This window comes from Sebastes umbrosus, chromosome 16 (assembly GCF_015220745.1).
Source record: "Sebastes umbrosus isolate fSebUmb1 chromosome 16, fSebUmb1.pri, whole genome shotgun sequence".
In the NCBI taxonomy this organism is placed as follows: Eukaryota; Metazoa; Chordata; class Actinopteri; order Perciformes; family Sebastidae; genus Sebastes; species Sebastes umbrosus.
The window spans coordinates 18289984-18313960 of NC_051284.1; the positions used below are offsets into that span (position 1 = coordinate 18289984).

At 41.3% G+C, this 23977-nt stretch overlaps 3 protein-coding genes across 8 annotated transcripts in view; 1 reads left to right on the plus strand and 2 right to left on the minus strand.

Annotated features, from left to right (window-relative positions):
• Positions 1-268: 268 nt before the first annotated feature.
• On the minus strand, positions 269-9997 carry wdr20a (WD repeat domain 20a). The gene is made up of 4 exons (XM_037746398.1): positions 9553-9997; positions 4409-4591; positions 2569-3966; positions 269-1403 (listed from the first exon to the last, which is right to left on the minus strand). The coding sequence occupies exons 1-4, from the start codon at positions 9799-9801 to the stop codon at positions 1350-1352; spliced, it is 1884 nt and encodes a 627-aa protein (XP_037602326.1). The 5' UTR covers positions 9802-9997; the 3' UTR covers positions 269-1349.
• A 1054-nt stretch (positions 9998-11051) lies between these two features.
• Positions 11052-13304, plus strand: LOC119474388. Of its 6 annotated transcripts, none has more exons than XM_037746409.1 (5): positions 11052-11235; positions 11475-11530; positions 11643-11749; positions 12419-12514; positions 12613-13304. In XM_037746409.1, the coding sequence occupies exons 3-5, from the start codon at positions 11678-11680 to the stop codon at positions 13258-13260; spliced, it is 816 nt and encodes a 271-aa protein (XP_037602337.1). In that variant the 5' UTR covers positions 11052-11235; positions 11475-11530; positions 11643-11677; the 3' UTR covers positions 13261-13304. The 6 variants fall into 6 exon arrangements, with proteins under 6 accessions (XP_037602337.1, XP_037602338.1, XP_037602333.1 ...); XM_037746410.1 differs by having other exon boundaries at positions 12422-12514; XM_037746405.1 differs by having other exon boundaries at positions 11675-11749.
• Positions 13305-14395: 1091 nt separating this feature from the next.
• dync1h1 (dynein, cytoplasmic 1, heavy chain 1) overlaps positions 14396-23977 on the minus strand; it is a 32311-nt gene continuing 22729 nt past the window's right edge. The window contains exons 55-78 of the mRNA XM_037746397.1: positions 23680-23892; positions 23048-23175; positions 22758-22911; positions 22507-22653; positions 22181-22331; positions 21776-22029; positions 21421-21555; positions 21238-21332; positions 20965-21139; positions 20725-20800; positions 20443-20603; positions 20230-20341; positions 20065-20125; positions 19856-19979; positions 19600-19713; positions 19306-19476; positions 18878-19095; positions 18664-18767; positions 17454-17662; positions 17021-17174; positions 16283-16425; positions 15991-16159; positions 15703-15827; positions 14396-14864 (exon numbers count right to left, since the gene is read on the minus strand). Coding sequence (XP_037602325.1) covers positions 14736-14864; positions 15703-15827; positions 15991-16159; positions 16283-16425; positions 17021-17174; positions 17454-17662; positions 18664-18767; positions 18878-19095; positions 19306-19476; positions 19600-19713; positions 19856-19979; positions 20065-20125; positions 20230-20341; positions 20443-20603; positions 20725-20800; positions 20965-21139; positions 21238-21332; positions 21421-21555; positions 21776-22029; positions 22181-22331; positions 22507-22653; positions 22758-22911; positions 23048-23175; positions 23680-23892 — 3522 coding nt within the window. The 3' untranslated portion in view covers positions 14396-14735. The remainder of the gene's footprint in view (positions 14865-15702; positions 15828-15990; positions 16160-16282; positions 16426-17020; positions 17175-17453; positions 17663-18663; positions 18768-18877; positions 19096-19305; positions 19477-19599; positions 19714-19855; positions 19980-20064; positions 20126-20229; positions 20342-20442; positions 20604-20724; positions 20801-20964; positions 21140-21237; positions 21333-21420; positions 21556-21775; positions 22030-22180; positions 22332-22506; positions 22654-22757; positions 22912-23047; positions 23176-23679; positions 23893-23977) is intronic.

The following is a 23977-nucleotide window of genomic DNA, read 5'->3' on the forward strand; positions in this document are numbered from 1 at the left end:
TAAAAATTCTTTCAAGGAGAAAATCTGAGGATAAAAAGCTCCTTGTTTTCTTCTCAGTATTATTTTTTTTGTGGCTGAGGCATAAAGCGAGAAGTCTTTTGAGATTCAATCGTTGTCTTCCTGAGCTTCAAAGACTTCCATACTTGACAGCTCCTTTCGTGCAACTTTGGCACTTTTTTGACAATGTAAGCAATTTCCACGCCAGCGGCATTACAGCTTTGTTATGTAAATACAGTACATGTGGGTGAACAAAAAAGGGAACAGAAAACAGTGTATTCAAGATTATTTTAATATTATTAATATGTATACTTTAGGCTTTAGAAATATAACTATCAATGACAAAACTTCCACTGGAGTAATGGTAGTTTGCTTAGGCCCCCATCAAATCAATTAATTACAATATACACATTATGATACAGAGCAGATTTTAATCTGAAATAATATTAAAATAAATGCTCAATAGATAAAGGTTTTAATAGTTTTTTTTAATCATTTTTCTTCACCTACTGTTATTAGCCATCTGTGAGTTCTGAGCACACCCAAAAATGTAAAGCCATTTTCTTCTAATAAACTAATTTAAGTGCAAACATTTTTTTTCTTTAAAAAGACTATGATTGCAGCATCCAACTTTATAGATTCAGATTTCAAGACTGAGGATTGTTAAAGCCGAGTGCAACAAGGCAGTCCTCAACCCTCTGTTTTTTTTTTTTTGTTCCATTAGAGTAGTTATAAAAACAAACAACAAAATAACAAAATCAGTGCAAAGTTGTTGATGGGGAGATTCCACTTAAGAAAAGACAAAAGTGGTGGGTGAATGTGGATGGATGCAAAATTTTCAGATGCTCACGCACTTGTTCGTAAAAGGATAGTTCATCCAAAAATCATATTTTAGTCAGTAACCCTGAGCCGAGACTGGGCTAAACAAGGAGGTTAAAAAAAAAAAGGTACACACAGATTATGACACTTAAATGAACTATCCCTTTAATCTCAAGCCACAATTGTCTGGTTTGCATCTCACAAAGCAAAGCTTTATTTCCAGAGGGGACAACCGTCTGATGAGATTTGACATGGAAGAAAGATTTTTAAAAATCTAAAAATGTGTTAAAACTCCAGAGAACAATAGTACATCAGCGCAATAGTCCACAATTGCACCACACCTTTTCTTGCTTCATTCCTCCACTAGGTCAAGTGAGTGATAAACGAAAAGAACAGAAAAGCCATTAACAAAAATCGGAGGGGGGAGGAAGGGGAGGGGTATAAAAGAAAAAGGAAAACTTGCAATGCTTGCAGGGTGAAGAGCAGCATCAGACTCTGGGTTGCAGGGTTCTTTAGCAGCAGAAATATTGTGGCTATACTACTGTTCCACTGGGAGAGCTGGCTTGGTTTTGGGATGACAATAAACCCTGGAAAAAGGAAAACAAGGAGATTTGCATTGGGAAAGTTCACATACTGTAGCAAAAAATCAAGCAACAAATAGCGCATTAGAAATTAGTCTCTAGCCTCTTCCTTCCATATCCCGGTCCCCTGCATTTAATCAAAAGCCTGTGCACAGCAGTCAAAGCGGATGCCGAGTATACAGTGTAAGACTAATGATGTCTTTGAGAGGTTTGCTTGATCAAGGCACTTTTCCAGAGGGCTTTTATAACCTCTTCATCTGACCTTTTTTACAGGGAGAACTTACCAAACTGTTAAGCGTTACGTGTTTATTGCACTTCTGCTATTACACACTCAATCCTTAACCATAAAAATGAGGTTTGTTTGAACTTCTTTCCTATTACTGGATTCTAATTGCAGTTTTTATATTAAGTGGTTTGCAATAATCACAATTTTTACCCACTTACAGGCTGTGTGGAGCCATGATTTTTACTGCTACTCCTCAATATCATGGTATTGTTTGTGTTCTTACTTGCCTCTAGCGCCTGTTAAAGTAGTAACAATATCACTGGACTAACTAGCCTGCATGTTCCAGATCCAGACTATCATGTGCCTCGTTCTGGCAAAGTCTCTCAAAACACAGACAAATAGGGAAGTATATAAGGGTGTATACACATAGTAAGCTGTAAGCATGTGAGGAACTGCAGAGATTCTTTGGGCAAATACAGAGCCATTTGCATAAAAGCTGAAATGTGAGAGTGTATGCAGATGACTTCTTGGGCTATGCTGCTATGCATTGTGGGATGATTATGATGAACCAATGAACACACTTCATATGGATTAACGTCTTCTTTCCCCTCGCAGGTCTACACAGGAAATCCTCTTTATCAGGATGTATTATATAACCAGACTAATATTTTCATAGCATGGGTTATATTTTAAACTTATGCATAATAGGTCTTTCACTGGAAAGCAGATGTACATTACACAAAGTCTGATATGTTACTTGCCTGTCTGCAAAGAGCTTAACTATAAAAGCTAAAAAATGCTATTCCAAATGTCCATACGTTTATTATATGCTTTCAGAATATGTCTTGATTTTTAGTTACAGCCCACCAACTGATTTTTAGGACAGTTTAAAATTGAAAGACACTTCAATTTATCCCCACATTTCCTACATTAAAAAGAACTTACCACTTTGCCTGGCCTCGCCCATGTGCAAATAAATCCCTCCTGACAAGCAGTCACTAAACAGTCCTCTAAAAATATGAGTACAGTCAGTCTCTCGTGTGCTATCTTTTTACAGATGAGGGGCTCAAGGAGGGGCACGTCCTCCATGCGCGGGCACAGCAGAGTGCCCAGAGTCTTAGCAGGGTCTGTTTTGGTTTTTGTCAGCAGGTTGAGCTTGTCGCTGCTCTTGCTGGTGATGTGACCCATGCTGTGGTTGCGTTTGTGGTCCTTCTCGTGGTGGCGTTCCTTCCGGTCATGGAGTGACAGCGTGGCAAACTTACTCACACCTGTAGCAATGGCACTGTCCATAATACCACTGCCGATGCCACCGCCTCCGCCGCCGCCACCACCACCGCTACCACCGCCACCACCACCACCACCACTGCCAGCCTTGTTGGTATTGTTTGCCGTTGTTGTTGTTGTTGTGGTGCCGGCTGAATGGGGTAGGCTGTTGGAGCGTGGTAATGTAGTAGATTGGGAGTTAATGCCAGGAGTATTGGCACCACTGTTGTTTCCATTAGTAGTGTTACTAGAGGTGTTAGTGATTATTGTAGCACCTGCAGGGGGGCTGGTAGCATTCATCACGTTAGTGTGTGTCCGTGTCCGTGAGAGCGGAAGATGGGGGAAAAGGATGTCCTCGGTGAGGTCCCATAGGCACAGCTGAGTGTCCTGGCCCACTGAGCCAAACCGGTATGTGACACTAACAGGCCGGCTGTCCGTGGAGTTGCGCTTAGAGAGTCGAGACTGCGTACTGTTGGCCCGGTCTCGTCCAAAGTGGATCATCTGATCCTGGAAGTCCTCATCGCTGCCACTGAACTCCATCGGGTCACTCTCCTCCACGCTGGTGGTGTAATGGTCAAACGCCACCACACTAACCCACGACTTGTGCCCATGACCTCGGGCGATGACTCTGCAGTCCAAAAACGACCACACAGTCACTAAATCGTCCTCTCCACCTGCAACTATGTACTTTCCATCAGGGCTCCAGCACACGCACAACAAGCCGCCAAAGTAGCTCTTCATGGTGCCGTGAAGCTCGACCGCGTCAAAGTTGAAGACTCGTAGGAAGCCGTCTTGGCTAACACAGGCTAGGAACTTCCCATCTGGAGAGAAGGCAAACTCATTCAGAGCCCCCTCACCCACTGTCCATTTAAGGAGAGGGTTCCGCGTGGATTTACTCTTGCAAGTGTGTACAGAGTAGTTCTCTCCCTGTTTAAGCAGCTGGTAGTGGGGTGCCGTGGTGCCACAAGTATGCTCCACGTTGTACAGGTACATATTCCCACTGGCATGAGAGACCAGAAACAGGCTCTCAGAGCCGGGCACCCATTTCACGCATGTTACTCTGGACTTGTCTATTAGTCTCTGACAGGAGGAAGGGAAGGTTGAGGTTTGAAAGGCAGTCAGGGAAGGAGAGAGTGGAGGGAGAAGGGGAGAGAAAAAAAAATAATGTCAGCACAGCATCATCAAGAAATTGATAGTCTGAACATGTTAAAAGTCTTAACATTTCACAGTGAATACTCTATTAAAGTCCTATGCCATTTGGTAATATTCTGTTTAAAGGTGTTGGACAGGGAAAATACAAAAAGTACTAGGGCTGGGACGATGCGCCTATCTCCTGATTCAATACTATCACGATGCTTGAGTGCCGATTCAATATGTATTGCGATTTTTAAGAATTTCAATTCTACAAGTATTATGATTTATGTTCACTTTTTTAACACTAGACCATCAGAAAAAGTTGAATCATACGCTTCTAGGGACTTTTACTTCGGAAAATATCTAATATCTAAACTCAGAGTCCTACCTCCTCATTGAAGAGCTTGCTCGTCTCCTTCTTGATAGGGTCAATGAGCTGTACTTGTCCTGCCGAGAAACCCACCAGCAAGGACACACTCTCTGCTGTGGCGGTGAGGTGGTTGAAGTCATGACAGGTGGGCTGCGTTCCCTTGTAGATGCGTTTGTCTATCGGCTTGCTCAGGTCAGCAGCCTGAAGAGAGAAAGCATGAATGCACATGAAGTAACCTTTAAATATCTAAAATGACTTTATGTACTTTGTTGCATGACAAAGGCTATTGTTGGTCAAAATGTCAGTAATAAATCATTGGAGCAGAATGTGCTTTATTTCAAACACAAGGAATTTAGAGGAGCTGACGGTACAATGTTGAAGACATTCAAGTTGGCATAGATTCAATTATAGAGTTATGGCTTTTTCTATGTAGATGGATAGATGTTAGCAATCATACTGTATGATTTACAGTTTGTTTCTGATGTCAGGGAAACATTATTTTTCTGCAGTTAACAAGACACCCTGGGCATATACTGTAGATAACAAGTATAACACCGGTTCCATTTGTTAATGATTTACAGTTTACACTACTGGAAGAATGGAAAATTCATTGAAGATGATGACTCAGTGGTTCCTCCACTACTGTTAAATGTGACATTGAGTGTTTCTGTCTCGCCTCAGAGAGACAAAATGTCAAACCAAGTCTTAAAACTAGTTCAAATCATCAAGAGTCCAGTCAAAAACACAGCTCTTATGCCTCAGAACAGCATGCATGATATTAAGACGGTGCTTAGATGATTGACATTATCGGCAAAGAGGGTAGATAAAAAGCGTATGCCAACAAGTTGTGAAGGATACTTTGAAGTAAATGGACATGAATTTATATAGCGCTTTTCTAGTCTTCCGACCACTCAAAGCTTGTTACACTACATGTCAGCATTCATCCATTCACACACATATTCACTGATGGCAAAGGCTGCCATGCAAGGTGCCAACCTGCCCATCAGGATCTAATCTAAATACTCATTCACGCACCGATGGCACTGCCATTGGGAGCAATTTGAGAATAAGTGTATTGCTCAGGGACACTTCCGACAGGTGACCGGAGGAACCGGGGATCGAACCGCTGAACTTCGATTGGGCCTCGGCCACAGGAAGTAAGAAGGTTACGGATGTGCACATACAGAAAATAAACAGGTCTGTTAACTGTTGGCTGTATTAATGTAGCCATGTATCTGCTCCAGCAAAACATATAGAAGGAATACAATTTTCAATCTCTTTCAGCTTCTTTTAAGTCTTTTACTACAAATTCTGTACTACAAACTCTGGAACTGTTCTATCTATCTTCTGGTTCTTCAGTTCAGTTTAGCCAGTCTAAAGCTGTTTTGCGGTGGAAAGATAACATGACATGCACATGTTTCTGTGTGAATAATTAAAAGGTCATGAGTCATTGCTTCAAGTTAAAAGTCAGCTGATTTCTGTTCAACATGTGATGTCAAGTCAGCTGTTAGCTGAAACCCATCTAGGGTTAGATAGACAGATAGATAGATAGGTGTATCATGTGGCAGAGCCTGTATCTTCATATACCAGTATACTGTAGGCAACGTATCGTGATAACGCTTGGTAGCGAGTTATCATATGATTTCCACCTCTGCTCTCTCTTTTTGCATATACGTCAGGACCCACCATCACCAAGAGTTAACGTTAGCATTTCCCTACAAGCAGAGCAAAGTCAGCTTAGTTTGAGGAGAAACATCCCCCAAGCTGAGATCAGAGTGTCATTATTAATCAACGGGTGACGGCAGCAGTTAGTTTGTCCATACACTGAATCGGCATCATCATCAGATGATCAGATGATCAGAGGGCTCAGAGGGTAGAGCAGGTTGTCCACCAATTGGAAGGTTGGTGGTTCGATCTCCGGCTGCTTCAGGTCACATGGTCGATGTGTCCTTGAGCAAAACACTTAAACCCAAATTGCTCCCGAAGGCATAGCATAGGTGTGTGAATGAGTATTTAGATTAGATCCTGATGGGCAAAGTTGGCACCTTAGCAGCCTCTGCCACCAGTGTATGAATGTGTGTGTGAATGGGTGAATGCTGACATGTAGTGTAAAGCACTTTGTGTGGTCGGAAGACTAGAAAAGCGCTATATAAATGCAAGTCCATTTACCATCATTGTGATTTTGTCGACACCTGTCAGTCAAAAGGCGTCGACAGGTGTTTATGGATGGCAACGTACGACCTGTCACTGTCATCACAAACTAATAATCGTTACAGCAGCAGTGTCAACCCTGACAACTTATATTTAATCAAAAAGGTCAACTTTATCCTAGTGATTGTTAACAAAAACTCACGAGTCCTACCATCCAGTAAAAGCCTAAAACAGGTTGACGGACTGGGTACATAATTTAGCCCCCTGGCCTCGAGAGTAGCTGCGGCTGCTAACGTTAGCTAGTTCCGTTCAAGGCCTATGGAAGGAGGTCAGGTCACGGGTCTTGGAGTATGGGGGTATGACGCAAAGCTTAAAACTTTCCTGTTTGCTGCTTGCCTTTTCTTAAACCAGATAATGATCTTATATACTGCACTATAGCTTTTATTCTTGTGTGTTATACTCTATTTTAGCGTCTATCCTAGCTTTTATTTTTAGCTTGTTTTTATTTTCTAATCTTTAATGTTTTTATAACTGTTTTAATTATGTCTTAATGTTCTTTTGCACTTTGTCGCAATGTTCTTGAATGTTTATGTAAAGCACTTTGAATTGCCCTGTTGCTGAAATGTGCTATACAAATAAGGCTGCCTTGCCTTGCCTAAAATGCAAAACAAAAGTTTTGTTTAACAGTGTATCAAGGTGCCTTATCTTGCCATCTTTTCCCATGATGATAAATCATCATCAGATATGACATCATTCTGCATTGTGAAATAACCCCTCTACCATTCCTCGTTAAGGCGTAACCAACCTTCTGGAGGAAAAGGTGCTACCTAAAAGTTGACTTTCAGACTTCCTGTTTGAGTTGAGGTAGTTTACACAAGTAAATCCAGTAAATTAGACCCTGAGGGTCATTAAGGTCAACACACACCCCCACAACAGCCTGTTCTCCCTACTGCCCTCCGGTAGAAGATACAGGACCCCCAGGACTCTCACCAGCAGACTGAGGAACAGTTTTTTCCCCCAGGCCATCAGACTTTTAAATAGATAATTCATACGACACCTTCTCACACAAAAATATATCTTATACTATATATACTGCCTATGTTCTTATTATATATGTTCTTAATATCAAGATTCAAGATGTTTATTGTCACGCCGGTTGTACAGGTACAAACATGTGAAATACTTTTTGCTGGGAAGCTCCATTAAAATAATAAGTTATATTACATTTACATTATAATTACATTACAATTATAAAAGGAAATACTTTGCACAAGAGCATATTAAGAACATATACAGGCATATTATATATTTATACCCTTGTACAAAGTATTTCCTTTTTATAATAGTAATGGAAACTCTTTCCCTCCTGAAATAAGAAATGCCTCATCCCTGGACACTTTCAAAAAACACCTCAATCACCACCTGTTCATCAAGGCCTATGATCTCAGCTGACTCTTCCTAGACATCACTCTTTTAATTACTTAGCTATAGTTTCTCCTCTATAATTTAGTTATGTATGAATAAATATGATGTGTTTTGTTTTTTGTCTGATGGGTCTTACTTGTCTGTCTGTCTATGGTAACAGTCTAATATCTATTGGATGTGTGCTTTTTCCTCAAACTGAGCTGTCTATGGATGCAAAATGAATTTCAGTGCATACTGACAGTTAAGTTGTATCGTATGTTATTTATTAGTATGATTTTGTGTGCCAAAGGGCCAAAATACATTTCTGATCTTCTGCTGTGTTATGAACCATCCAGACCTCTCAGGTCATCTGGATCAGGTCTGCTTAGTGTCCCCAGAGTCAGAACTAAACATGCAGAAGCAGCATTCAGTTTTTATGCACCAAATATCTGGAACAAGCTCCCAGAAACCTGCAGGACCGCTCCAACTCTCACTTCTTTTAAAACAAAGCTTAAAACTTTCCTGTTTGCGGGTGCCTTTTATTCTGACACTGCACTATAACTTTTACTCTTTTGAGTTTTATGCAATTTTAGCTTCTATCCTAGCTTTTATTTTTAGCTTGTTTTTATTTTCTAATCTTTAATGTTTTAATGTTTTTATGTTTTTATAACTGTTTTAATTATTTCTTAATGTTCTTTTGCATTTTGTCGCAATGTTCTTGAATGTTTCTGTAAAGCACTTTGAATTGCCCTGTTGTTGAAATATGCTATACAAATAAAGCTGCCTTGCCTTGCCTTGCCTTGCCCACTTTGTAAAGCGTCCTTGGGTTTCTCACAGACGCTATATAAGTCAAATGTATTATTATTATTATTATTATTATTAAATGATCCCCCTTGCATGTGTGGTACCCCCAAAGCTATGACGTATTGATGACACTGTGTCCCAGCCTCCGTTCCATACACCTCAAACACCACCTGTTCATCAAGGAATATGATCTCAGCTGACTCTTCCTACACATCACTCTTTTAATTACTTAGCTATAGTTTCTCCTCTATAATTTAATTTTGTAATGGGTTATGTATGAATAAATGTGATTTTGTGTGTGATGGGTCTTACTTGTCTGTCTGTCTATGGTAACAGTATGTATAATGGATGTGAACTTTTTCTCAAACTGAGCTGCCTATGGATGCAAAATGAATTTCACTGCATACTGACAGTAAAGTTGTATCTTATGTTATTTATTAGTATGATTTGTGTGCCCACTTTGTAAAGCGTCCTTTGGTTTCTGAAAGGCGCTATACAAGTCAAATGTATTATTATTATTATTATTATTAAATCATCCCCCTTGCATGTGTGGTACCCCCAAAGCTATGACGTATTGATGACACTGTGTCCCAGCCTCCGTTCCATAGGCCTTGGTTCCGTTGAAGCTCTAACGTTAGCTCCAAGCTAACTAACTTAGCAACCAGCTAATTTCAAAGTCAAGCACCTGCCTGAGTTATTCAGCTACAACAGCCAACACAAGCCTAGAAGTTCAGCAACAGATAACCCAGCAGTGAAGTGTCTTAACAAGCTGTATTGATGTATTTCCCGTTGCCAATAGCTACCTTTCTGACGCCTTTGTAGATGTAGAAGTAGAGCTCCCGGCCCACATTGAAGCAGATCCGGTCGCCGTTACCGGACTGGTCGTTGACGTTCACGAAGGAGACCTTGACCGGGTTGGACCCTTGCGAGTTGAAGGGCACCCTGTTCGGGCGGCTGTATTCGGAGTGAGTGAGGAGTTTGTAGACGCCTTCCCGAGTGGTGAACTGAGTTTTAATTTCGTTCATCTCCTTCCCTCCTCCCTCCGCCGCCATCTTTGAAATTTAACATTCATTCCCTTTTCCTTTCCCCCAGAGCCCGGATGTGACGCACGGTTAGGGGAAGGGAGGGGGGAGCGGTGGTGCCATGTAGCGGGCAGTCCGACTCTCCCCGTTCCACCTCTTTTAATACATCCATGGTTCCCTCCAACGGTTCAACGGGGAACTGGTGGAGGAGGGCACGACTAGAGCTGTTTTACAATAATAAAGATGCCACAGGTTTTTACTTCTGTAAAACTTTAAAAAAAAAAAAAATTAAACCAAGTTACCTGAGGGAGAAAAAAACAAAAAAAACACAACATATAGCCTATATATGTTACTGTACGGATTTTGAAACTCTTTAAGTATTTTTTAAATATTTATATATATATATATTTATATGTATTTATATATTATATATAAAATGTATAATATATATAAATATATATATATATATATTTATATTATATATTATATATATAATATTTATATTGTATATATTTATATATACAATTATATATATTTATATATTATTTATATATAATATTTATATTATATATATTTATATATTATATATAATATTTATTATATATATATTTATATAATATATATAATATATATATAAATATATATATTATATATATTATATATATATATACAGTATATATATATAAAATATACATATGAAAAAAAACAGGTTGACAGGTGGTCAGGATGAATATAAAATTATATTTAGGCTGCAGTGCACTACCAGCAAGAGCAGGTAAAATATGAGTTTTATTTTGAAAATAAAAAATATACAACATATAGCCTATATATTTTACTGTACGGATTTTGAAACCCTTTAAATATTTTTTAAATATTTATATATATATAAATAATGACATAATAATATATAAAGAATAATTTGGAAGACATACAGAACAAAACTGAAATTCTATTTAGATGTCCTAAATGCTGCTTTTAGTAAGTGTACATTAATAAGAGGAAGTGAGATGCATGGCAGCAACAATAAGAGGTTTTGTGAAGACACTGTCATGATTGTGATTTACATAGCCAGAATTCTGAGATATTAAAGTTATAGTGAAACTGTATCAACCATTGGGGGTAGAAAACACAACTTATATAAAATGATATTTAGGCTGCGGTGCACTACCATCAAGAGCAGGTAAAATATGAGTTTTATTTTGAAAATCACCGGATGGACATTTTATTTTGGTAAAATCTTGAAAAGGTTAATTAGCAAATTAAGTGGCGTTTTGAACTCGTGTCAATGCTGTTTATGGTGTGCACACACTTGGCTGCATCATATCAAAGGCACCTGGTGGTTAATTAATCTACCAGCTTACCTGACTACACAATCTCACAATACATCTTTTAAATTGGCCTGTTTTTACTTAAACGCGCCAAATGTCATGGCATATAGAGGAAGACGACAACTCTCCCTTCCAGGTATCAGTATTTTCCATTTATTATTTTTTTTTGCAAAATTAAAAACATTTACTAACTTTATATAATGTGACATGGTTTGCATGATATTCATTTAGTATATGCTTTCTTGGACATTCTGGCACTGAGTGGGTCATTTGAGTAGCTTTTTCTACTTTTTTTAAACAAATATGTGTGATGTCTTTTGAATGTGCTTAAATGCATTATTGCACTACAAATTCATATTTGTTCTCTCCAATTAGATCACAAGGATAGACATGTGCCCAACAACATGGACCAGCTTGCTTTCAAATACATGGTGAGATCAGTTTATCACCATATTGAGAGAGAGAGAGAGCTATGGCCCTTTTTTCCAGTCTTAAAATAAAAAATCACTTGCATTTCACTGTTTTCTTGCTTTGACATATAAGTGTGAACTGGAGTGACCTCTGTTCTCTGTCAGGAGATGTGTAAAGTGGAGTCCAGCACCGATTCTGACTCAGAGATCAGTCCAAGATGGTCGGACACCAGCACTATGGTATTAGTTTATTTTTGAATGTGAACATTACACACACAATAAGCACAATTACATGAGTGACACTGTAAACTTGTGTAGTATACGTAGATTTTAAATGGCTTAAAAAGAGTGTGCGCAGTCCCAAACTTAGGACTTTTTTTCCATTGGATATCTCCATGAATTTTGTTTTAAAGGGGACCTATTGTGCTTTTGTGCTTTCCCCCTTTCATTTTGCATGTTATATAGTTTTTTTGTGCATTTAAAAGGTCTGCAAAGTTACAAATCCCAAAGTCTACGCCAAAGGGAGACAGAGCTCAAACAGAGCGTTTCAGACAGAAGGTGAAAAGAGGTGCTGCAGCACAACCGGTATGAGAAAAGTAAAGCGTTTGTTGAACATTAAAGCATGGAAACATGTTCTAGTAAAAACCCCAAAATACAAATATGCGCCTGGAAAAAAAAGCATAATAGGTCCTCTTTAAAATGGGATCAAATTGAGTTTCTTTCCCAGAAACTGACTCTACATGCCCATTATCTTGGCACCAGACATACACCTTTCTACTGTATCTTTTGTGGTCTTGGTAACATTATTTATGAAGGGCACACTGGGATGATTTCCAGCATGTATTGAGCTTTTTGATTGTAAAAAGGAATCACTTGTTGATGCAATAAATCCCTGAATTCCTCATTGAGCAGGGATGTGTGAGCAGTACACCAGAAAGCGGGACCTTTCGGCGGACACTGCCGTTAAAACACAAGCCCGCAGGAAGGCACGGCTGTTATTCTTTAGTAAGCTTTCTCCTTTGTCTAATAAATCCATTTCTGCTGCAAAATCCTCTACTGTTCTATGTGTTCATGAATGTATGCATGTGTGCTTGTGATTGTAGTTTCTGGACCCATACGACGGGAGCTCTGAGGATTCTGACGAGTCAAACATCGATGTGGGTGTCTCCGGCAGGCGAACGAGACAGCAGGGAACAGGGGGAGGAGGAGGAGGAGGAGGAGGAGGATGCTGTCGGTTCTCGGCGAGGAGCAGGAGATTTATCCTCCATCACCCTGCTTCTGTTGCCCCCAGAGAAGTGGTGAAAAATGGGATGAGAGATCCTGTAACAGAGCAGCAACATCCTATGGATGTCCAGATGAAATGTGGAAGTGACTCTGATCTGTGTGACATTATGCCCTTGCACAGTGGTTGTAGAGATCTCACAGAGGAAATGGCCAATGATTCAACAATACACACCCAAACCATGGATGTAGAATTGCATTACCAATTTGATGATTCAGGCTTGCACACTACAAGATCCTCCACACCTCACACACCTGGACCTGTAACCCCAGTGGAAGGGAGTTCGTCCCAGATGCTGGATCGGTCCTCTGAGAGATCCCACTGCCCCTTTGACCCCAGATCGCGTCACAAGAGAAAGCTGGGTTTCCCTGGAGCTGAAGTGGTGGAGCCGGGGCAAAGAAAGAGGCAGTGTGTTGTCAACATGGAGTACAAACAAGAAGAAAGGGACTCTGCATTTGAACCATGTTAGAGCCATCCAATCATGGACTGACAGACTGAAGTACTGCAGTCATATTCAATGCCTTAAACGATTTAAGGTACAATGAAAGACTCTAAATAGTAACCAGGCAATGCACTTTGTTTACTCATGAATAGATAGATAAAACGGTGTAGTGACCTGAGGGTTTATTTTCTACCTCCAGTTATTTTGAGTGTCTCACAGGTGTCACATAATGTGCTGATTGTCTTTAAGCAATTACGATTTTTGTTGGGAAAAATTACCATAGTAACCTCGGTCTCCATAATAGACACCTGTGCACTTGCAATGAAGAAACTGTATTTTCCCATACACCAATTAAAGAAAAACTTAGAAAATTAAACATGATACTGTTTTGTTTTTTTGTCCACATAAACTAAATCAGTTTGAGCCCCTCCTGATTGTAATGATAAAGACAGCACTCAGTAACTATAGCTCCGCTGAACTCTAGCCACAGGTGCCCCATCAAAATATAATTTTGTTAAAATGAGGTGCTGATAAAATTTTACATTCTAAATATGTATCAATGAGGGGAAAAAAAAAATATATATATATATAGATTGCAAATTCCTCTTGGAAGTCAATGGGTGAGCAATATACGAACAAATTTGCTGTTATTTTTGTTCATATCCATGAATTATTTTGTTGGTACCCATTTATTTCTGGGATTTGCCAATGTTTTCTTATTTTTGCTCATCTCTTAGGTAAGAGAAAATTTCACGAGTGGTCTATTAGGGGGTTGTCGCAATATACAAGTTTTGACGCTAACCGTGATATTTAAACTACACACAATAAACAAAGCATGAAGACAGAGAGAAGGAACTGAAGTTCAGCACAAAGTTCAAAGTCCACTTCCATGTGCTCTTTGGTTCGGTGTTGAAAGTGTCACCATATCCAGAGGTCAAGAAATGATCTGGGATCTGGGAAACAAGAGACCTTCATCTCCTCTGCAAATTCATATTAAAGTTATTGGATCCATTCTCTGTGATGCTGTCCACTATTCCAGTTTGCTGAACCCAATTTATAAAAGACAAGAGTGGGATTCCCCTCAGAAGTATTAATTAGGACAATCTGTTTCCCCGTTAGCGTCAATTTTATTTATCACGAAAGACCACGCTTAAGTCATTAATGCAGTTCATTTCATTCCGACAGCCTTTATTCAATCTAAAAACATAACAGTTTCCTTCATAAAAACATTTTTTACTTTCAACTTTCCCTTTCCACAGTTCATCTTTTCATTTACCATCTGTCATCATTCTCTTCACCTTCTAAGACACTTTGCAAAAACACTAAGAATGACTACATGTTAATTACTGCTCCACGAATGTGTTTGACTACGTTCTATATCGGAATGCAACAAGCCACAAACTACTTTTTAAATACTGGTTAATATAAGCAATGAATGTAGGTGATTATGTGTGGTTTAATAATCAAGACTCTCTGGTCTTCAGGAATGACTTGTGTTTCATCTACTCGGTGCACAGGACAGCAACTCCACGCTCATAGAAGCTGTGTGGATCTTCCTTGGTGGCGATGTCAAAGTCAACAGTGAAGATGAGGTCGGACCTGGTGAAGTTCAGGTACACGGGAAGAGTCACCTGCGATGACGAGAAAACAAAATGTGATGAGACACAAAGCCGTTGCGAAAGCTGAATCCCCTCTGGGATCTGAGCCATTTTTTCCCCATTACTGGGGCTTCGACTCTCTTAATATATAAACGTGTGTAAACTCAGTACTGTAAGGCACAAGCAAGTAATATCCTTAGTTTCAGCACAACATAGGCTATTTGAATATGTATGCTGCAGAGATATTACATAAGAAGTTATAAGACCAAGAAGTCAAAAGAAAAAGTAAAACGGAATTTGAATGTTCCAACATTCCATTAATTTTCTACAACAAACTATGTGCAAAAGTTTACTCTCTCCAATCACGTTTGTAAATCGTCAATACACCATTTTACAACCGTCATTGGCGCAGTGCTTCGTGCACGGTTCACCATCTAATACAGCTTGTGATTGGAGAGGAGAGTCAACATGTCTGCCAGAAATCTCATTCACCAAACAGAAACGTTCAAGAGTTGTTTGTATAGTCGGCATTGGATAAATAAGAATATAATATATCACATTATCGATTTTTGTATTTTAGAAAGTGTCCAAAAACAACAGTGTTTCCTTGATGGATTACCAAGCCCCTGGATGGATTATACGAAGAAGTGATGGCTCGCTGTAACGGAGGAACGGCGTGCTGCAGGACAGTTTTTAAAGTAAGTCACTACATACATCTGTTATAGAGATATCATAAAAAGTATGAAGTGAGTGACATGACCCCAGAGGTTTAACGGTGTCATCATATCTTTTTCTAAATCGTCTGACTGTATAGATTATTTGATAGAAAGATTAATAGTTTTATGTCTGTGTATACATATCTTGTTCATACCAAGTTTCTCTTCTCAGCGTTGCTTTGCTTGATCCAGCGAAGCTGAGTGAGAGGCAGCTCAGTGGAGATGGAGGTGGACAGAGACAGCTTGTTGTTGGCACAAATAGCTCCCTGCAGTTTCAGACCTGAGAGAAACAGTGAGGATGTTACACATTAGAACCCTTGAAACTTCATTTTTACAAACCTTTGGGGACAATCAACTGGATTAAAATGTTCAAGAGTTGTGTGAGTATTTGTCACATTCGTGACTGGGGCGCTAGAGAATTAGTAGGACCCTGCTTGTCTGACCTTTGATGCCGAAGCTGCACGCATCCAGTGCGGCGCCCTGGGCGGTGGTGACGTTGACCTCCAGACACAGCTCTTCCAGAGACCAGCTGTTAGCCTGGGCCACATACTGGCGTGTAGCGGTGATGTAAGCCTCTGGTACAAACAGGCTGCCGAGGCACACGTGGATGTTCTGGAGAAGGAGAGACAGGAGGAGAAAAGAAAGATAACAGTACTGTGAGTGGCTCTGTCAATGTTTAAGAAATCCATCATACTATTTGTGTACAGGTTGTTTGATGCTGTACACAAACAGTACCTTCAGTTCCTTTGCACCCCCGCTGGCAGCACCCTGGGAGATCTGCTGCAGCTGTTTGATGCGCTCACTGAAGTCTGCCACCCACTGGATCACAGTCATGGCGGCTGGAACGGTGTACCGACACCAGCTGCGAGGGAGGATGCCTGGGGAGAAAGAAATACCGGTGTATTCCAGTTAATCCCTCAAAGTATTATCTGTTCAAGGACATCTTGTTGGTCAAGACCATATATAGACTGTATATAAAAATGGAAGACATGACAGCTCCCCAAAAGTGAAGCCAAAACATCTCGATCGCCTCCTGGTGGCTAGCTGCAGTATAGGCCATAAACCCTGCCCCCTCCATGTTGGCGAATGGGACACGGACCAAACTAAAAAGTAAAAGTACACGTCAAATAATATTCTCAAAGATGGTTTCGGTCATTTTAGTTCAATCTTATCACGAGTTTGGTTTCAATATGTTATTTGATGCTATAAAAAGGGGGTGATTGACAGCTGTGATTGGCCGCTGCTCTGAGTGACCTTGATACCGCGGCTCCAGGCCCCTGATCACTACTGCGCCGACTCTGGCTCCAAATGACGTCAAAATCTCAAGATAGCAGCTCCCGTATCCGGGATATTTTGGCTTTACTTCAGGAAGTGGAGACGCGTCGTCCATCTATATACACAGTCTATGGTCAAGGCCGACAATGAGTTATTTTAAGTGTGCAGTGACTTTCCTATATTTTCTTAAGATATTACCTTTAACAAGTTCGCTAATGAGTGTGCGCAAGTCGTTAGTCTGCTTCTTCTTGCCCCCGCACACTTGAACCACATCGGTCAGATCCTGACGGACCTCCTGCAGCATTTTGCCACCCATCTTCACCTCACGCTCGAAGAACCGGAACAGTGGGTCCTAGTGTTTGTGTGTTTGGACAAAGAGGACATTAAATCAAATACAGAATGACACAGAAAAAGTAAGTACATATTCATCTGCTGAAATTCAAGCCCTGTGCTTTTATTTTGTTTCATTTTACCCTCGTCACCTCATGAGTCTACATAAAGTCATATAACAAAACAACTGATCAACATATCAGTAATTGCCGAGTATGTTGCACAGAACACAATGTTCTAGGTCTGTCTCCTGTCCTGAAGTCTGCTTGCCAACCACCTTTCCTCTTATTTCTGCCATTACCTTGATGTTCTCCACTGTCCGTTTGAGTGGATTGACTGTTTGGGGCACGAGCTGCAGCCAGTTGCTGGCAGTGGTGTGGAGGATCCTCATCCAGGCCGGCTGGGCGTCAGTTGTGGACGAAGCGCGCTCCTTTATTTCCGTGTCGTAGGCAAGGTCGTCCTCATCCTCCAACGTCTGCATTTTCAGCATCTTACCCATCATGTCAATGCCTGCGCAGCCGGGCGGAGGGAGCGAGTGAGCGGGGAGGGAGGTGGAAGACAAGGCCATGGTGGGAGGTAGGGGGAGAAGAAATTAATAGTGGAACAAAGACACAAACAGCTTACCTTGAGGGTGTGTTAATAAAAGGTTTGGGTTTTTTTTTATCAAAAAAGGAGTTGTGAGAGACACAAACAAATTAGAAGGATGAAAGACACACAAGGCTTCAGGCAATATTTCCATCAAGTATTCAACATAGTTCCCAAGTGGATAAATGAACCGCATTCTTGACAGGCTCTGTAAAAGAAATAAAAAAATAACCAATGTAGGGTAATAGGTTGTAGGGGTGAGGATGAGGGAGAGGGGTAGTGAGGCAGGTGGATGCTTTGGCAGCTGGGACGGTGGAAGTTTGGAGAGGGTGTGGAAATCAATCTGACAAAACAGGGAGGGAGGGGATGATAGAGGGGATGGGGAGGAATGTGGTTGCTTTGAATCCTACTCTGAGGGTGGGGTGGGGATAATATTTCAGCAAAGCGACATGATGGCTGTGAAATACAGCCGCTGGAGGGTGAGGGCACACACACCCTTCCTTTGGGCAGAGCACCTTTTTAAAGTATGATGGCTTTAACTACAGCTAGGCTAAACTATGGGACTACGATATACAAGACTGATACTAGGAGCTACTTGTGATAGCATAGAAACTAACTGGTGAAATGAACCCATGAGAAGATGAGAGATTAGTAGAAGGGAGCACCCTTAACATATTCTTTGCCACCACACACACACACACAGTATTCTGCCCAAAGCAGACACAAAAAATATTAAGATCTTGACTCCTCGTTGTACCCTGTCAAAATAAAAGTAAAGACACTAGAATAGAGAGAGAGATGGTTAATGAGCTGCTCTGAGAAAACATGAAATCTTAATAGATGGATTGAGGAAGAAGAAGAAACAGGATGTGTTGTGTGACAGAACACCAGAGTATAGATGACGAAGATGACCAGCTGTGGCGTACCCTGAGTGGTGAGCAAGACCTTCTCAGCATTGCTAGGCAACCCGAGCCAGGATGGAGTCTGAGTGTCGGGAAGCATCTCAACCCAGTGCATGAACTCCTCGCGCCTGTAACAAATCAAAATCATAAATATTTCCTTAACTGGTTGAGGTCATCAGGAAAACAACATTTCAGTATTAATAAACCCAAAGTAATTTTAAGAAAAGCCACTACTGACCGAATGCCGTCGGGCATCTTGATGTCCTTGTGCCCGTCAACCTTGAGAGCCAGTTTGAACTCGCTGTCGAAGCTTTGCTTGGTGAAGATGCGGTCCAGGAAGGTGTTGAGCAGACGCTGGTCAAACTCATTGTCAATGCGACCGCCATAGATGGACTGGGCCATCAGGGTTTTCAGGGCCGCCCAGGGGATCTTGTCTGGTGCAATATTTTGACGACCCTGTGTGTGTGTGTGTGTGTGAGTCATATTTTTAATACACTCTCAAAACTCTAATACTGAAGTAATTTATCTGATGAACTTACTGTTTGAACTGTATGAATTTATAGGTTGTTGATATAAGTGTATATTGCCAACAAATAATTCTTATGATGACACGTTAAAAATCGTAATTGAAATTTGATTAAATAATTGATTGAAATAATCTCCAACCTTAGCAGTGTCATCCAGCCAGGTGTCAATGGTGTCGCAGGCAGAGCGGAGGTCAGACTCTCCAAACTCATATTTCTTGGACCAGCCCAGTGGTGCATAGCGCAGACGCTCCTGAATGACTGCGTGGAACCAAGCCAGCAGGAAGTAGAGACGAGCACGCTCGTTGGGAGCCTGCAGAAACATAGAGAAAAGGTCATTAAGATGGCAAATGTGGAGGACGTGTGCAGACAGCATTAATGATTAAGCTTTTGGTGGAAAAGTGGGAGTGTGAGTATGTCGGCAAGATAAAATCACCTTGCACATGCGAGCCACAGGGATGCTGCTGAAGGTTCTGAGCATGTTGGCCTTGACACCAGGAGGAGGCTCGAACACAAAGATACGACCGGCACGAAGCAGATTCACGGGAACCTGCCGGGAAAAACACAGTACTGAGACTTTGAGGAGGGAAAGAAAAAAGAAACTCTGGGGCTAGAAGTGAGAATTAATTCACAGCTTCATTATAAAAAGATTATGAAATGTTGGAAATATTTTTATGAGTGATGTGGTTTACCTTGGGGTTGATCTCCATTGTCAGGAAAAGCCTGAAGCTGGAATGAGGCTGCAGGGAGTGGAGCTTCTTTTCTAGCTGCATCAGCCATCCGGGGGCCAAGTGGACGTTCTCCAACATCACCCACCTACAAGACAGAAACGGTCAGGATACCAGTACAACAAAACAAAGTGTACATACTAAAAGAAATACACAGAACAAACGTTACCCACCTGCCAGACTTGACGGCAGTGTTGATGTCTCGTTCTGCCTTATTGAAGCCCTCAGCCGAACCTGTAGACGGTGTAGGAACACAAACATTTATCAATATCCTCACTAAACGTTTAACATGAGGATCTTATTTGTGTGTCAAGACAATGAGCTTATTCCTTCCTTACCAATAGAGATGGAGGTGATTTGTTTGTTCTCCTCAGCAGCCAGATCTCTGACCAGGCCGCTGGCGTCATAACCTGGTACTGAACACATCAACACTGGAGTGCTCGGCTTCACCTACAAGAGACAGGAGACGGAAAGTCAGCGACGGATTTAACAACACCGACAATGGCAAACGCCTCTGGAGAGAAAATGATTAAAGAAATATTGGTTCCTACCTCCATATCCACAATATTAGCCAGGTCAAGCGGCTGTTCGATGATGTTCATGAAGGTCTCTCCCAGCACCTTTGAGACAAAAATGTGCGACATAGCCTGCAGACGGTCGGGGCGGAAGGCCTGAATCAGCAACAGCTGGTGCACTGCCTGGCCAATGGTAGCTGGTGTACAGGGAAGAGCAGAGCAGGTCATGTATACAGAGAATATATACATTCAATCAACATCTGGTTGGTCTTAATGTTCATGCATCATTTGCAAAATATGACAAATCGGTATACTCACTGGACTGCTTCTCCTCTGACCACAGATAGGGAACAGCCAGATCGGGAGTGTTGCTCTCAATCCACATAAAGAATTGCTGAAGTAACAAAAGAAAGCAATAATGATCACTGATACAGTTTGCATTTAAAAGAAAGTAGTTTATTAAGAGGTATGCTTATACTTATGTTTGTTCATGAGCAACTTCTGTATAATTATCACAATATAAGTGATACCAGATGGACAGTATCTGCCAACACTCACCTCATCAGCCTCAACCTTTTCCACCAAGTCGCTGAATGCTGGCAGGCGGCTGAGGCGGACCATGGCCTCACACTGGTCGGTGGTCAGACCCTTCACTTTGGGCAGCGACATGCCAGTCAGAACAATCTCCTTACCACGCAGGAAGTGCTGGAACTCTGTATCATATGAGGGCTCACTGGAAAGAGATGGATTATGTTGTCTGATGTTACTGAGAAACCTTGTTTTAAGTGATACTACCACTAGTCGTACATCAGTGTAATACTGGCATCTTACCTGGTGATGCCTTTAATGCTGATCTTAGCCAGCAGCATGGCAAAAGTGATGTGGTCCTGGTGCAGCATACCTCTGGCTGCCCTGTTGAACACCACCTACATAAAGAAATAAGCAAATTATGTCTATTACATTCGTACCACCAAAGAAAATGAGTCTCTTGTTTTCTAACTGTGTGGTTCAAACCTGGAAGAGATCCTTGGTGATGACATCGAGTCTCTGTGAATGATCGGTGATGCCCTTGAGGTGAGGGTTCTCATACAGCACCGTGTGGTAGGTATCCAGGAAAAAGTGGAGGGAGTACTGGTACAGGAAGTGCATCTGGAGCAAGATACAAAAAGAGATTTGTTTATTAAATGGTTGTTTGGCTAGTTTACAAGTATTAGGCAGAATAGCTTAGTGTGCATGTTTAGCGTTAGTGAGATTAAGAGATTCGTCACAACCCCGGTGTGTAACGATACAAAAAAAAAAATATACCAATAATATAATATAATATAATATACAAAAACGATTTGCAAGAGCAAGTAAGATGTGTCCAGACCTGGTTGAGAGACTCCATGGTGAAGTAGATGCTGCTGCAGGCAGAGGACAGAGACAGGTATTGCTGCGAAACCGCCTCCACTTCTGCCATGACGATATCGGTCTCCTCCACCTTCCTGGTCACCTCAGCTGCCTCCTTCTTCAAGTTCTCCAGCGTGGTGATGATGGTGTCATCATCAAGGATGCGGCCTTTAACCTCATTGAGGGCTTGCAGCAGGGATTTTTCCAGCTGACGCAGACGCAGTTGGAACTCACCTACAAGAGACAGAAGGACAGTTGTTAATCGACTTTATCGTTTCACTGAACTCTTTTTCCACCGTGACTAAAGTCTGAATCATCTTGGATCCCTGTCAGTGTGCGTCATCCCCAGCTGTGCGCTATCATTGTGTTAGCACATCTGTCTCACCCTGCAGTTTGAGGAGGTCGGAGCGTTTCTCATCCACATCAGGCCTCTCTGCCTTTAGGACCTCGTTGAGACACTGGCTCTGAAGGCTGCTGCGTGTCACCGTGAAGTTGACAAATGTAACACGAGAACACAAGTCTGGTGGGAACTCGACCTGCATACACAAGAGACACCATATAACACAGATTAACTTCCTTTTACAATCCTTTCAGACGAAAGCCAATTTTATTTATGATAGACGTTGTTTCTAGATCTATTAAAATTGGTTAAATACCGTCTAATAATCTTACATTATCTATAGATAAGACCTAAATGATGAATCTACTCACCGTTGGGTCTCGTGTAGAAAGGAAGATGACGAATGAAGGTGACAGATCGATGTCCTGGTCTCCCAGGGTGATGAGGACACGCCCTCCAGTCCTGCGAACCTCTCTGTTCAGCACCGGGTTAAGGATGGGGTCGTAACTTTCTACGTCCTTGAGGGCAAAAAATAAATAAATTGCTATAAATGAACAAATCCTTGATGAATATGTTGGACAGTGACAATTTAATGTTGGCACTGTGAAGTAGCCTTTCATACCTGGACCAACAGTGGGTTTCCGAAACGCAAAGCACTCTCCAGGTTCTTCCGGAAGGCGTCATCCAGGAAACTGGTTCTGGTGATCTTGCGTTCTTTGTACTCATTCATTATGAACTCTGTGGCTTGGCCTGATGGGTCGATGATTAGCGGGTACCTAGAAAGAGGGATGGTGTAGAATAGATCAACGTGGGAAGTTAAATCAACTCAAGGCCAATTAATACACAGGAATGCTTAAACAACAGTAAAAAAAAAATCTAAAAACATTGCCAGAGGAAGAGAAAGATACTGACCTGTTGAACCTCTTGAGCATGATGGCGTTCTCAGTGCAGAGGTCATCAGCTGGGAGGGAGTTGGCTTGCCAGCGGAGCCTCTCGTCAGCATTGGACAGGTACTCAGTTCTGGCAATATCAGTACGGAACTGGGGGGAAAGAAATGCGCTTTTAAGATTTGAATTCCTCCACATATGTGTGTGCTTTGAGACACGTTTTAAAACAACAACAGTCAAACAAAAATCCTGATCCACAATTAGTTTTTAGTGAATTTATGGATCAGGACCAAACTCACTAGGATTATCTATTTACATTATTCTATGGCTAATGGCTATAAATTTGGCAAATCTGCTTATATGATCATGACATCCTTTGTGCATTCCTGACCAATAGACCATTTCACAGTTGTAAAAATAAACATGTGTCCCAGTTTATTTCCTGTTGCAGTATATGTGAATGACATAAGCTGACAGGAAGTAAACATGGACCCCACCTGTTGCCTTGAAACGGTCTAAAAGTAGATGTGCTTAGGTGTACGTTTGATGTCTTGAACACAAGAAACACAGTAACAAAAAGAAGTTCCTACATACATACTGGTAATGTGAGTGAGCCTTAGATTTGTAGGTGTGATGGTGTATCAGAGCTTTAACTACCTGAATGTTGGCCTGCTGCAGGTGGTGAGACCAAGTAGTGAACAGGTTCTGCCTCATCTGTTGCTCAAAGTAGCCGGCGTAGGTAATGAAAGCTGCAGAGAGCAGACAGTCTCCAGCGATGGTGGACATCTGGTTCTTGAAAGTCTCACTGGTCTTCTCCCAGCGGTCCCTTTCAGCTGACAGACTCTTCAGCAGGGCGTGGCTGCGATTCACCTGGGAGGAGAGACAAGGGTTCAGAGAAATGCTGCAAGATCCTTCAGTTTAAACTGGATTAAAAAGAGACAGATACAGAGGGGTT

What these genes read in the sequence shown, in the direction of transcription:
- wdr20a (XM_037746398.1), bottom strand. Translation starts at nt 9,801, where the DNA reads ATGGCGGCGGAGGGAGGAGGGAAGGAGATGAACGAAATTAAAACTCAG. An exon ending in TCTACAAAGGCGTCAGAAAG is followed by an intron (nt 4,592 to 9,552) that starts GTAGCTATTGGC and finishes TTCTCTCTTCAG; the next exon opens with GCTGCTGACCTGAGCAAGCC. An exon ending in GCAAGCTCTTCAATGAGGAG is followed by an intron (nt 3,967 to 4,408) that starts GTAGGACTCTGA and finishes TCCTCCTGTCAG; the next exon opens with AGACTAATAGACAAGTCCAG.
- LOC119474388 (XM_037746405.1), top strand. Translation starts at nt 11,199, where the DNA reads ATGGCATATAGAGGAAGACGACAACTCTCCCTTCCAG. An exon ending in ACGACAACTCTCCCTTCCAG is followed by an intron (nt 11,236 to 11,474) that starts GTATCAGTATTT and finishes CTCTCCAATTAG; the next exon opens with ATCACAAGGATAGACATGTG. An exon ending in AGCTTGCTTTCAAATACATG is followed by an intron (nt 11,531 to 11,674) that starts GTGAGATCAGTT and finishes GTTCTCTGTCAG; the next exon opens with GAGATGTGTAAAGTGGAGTC.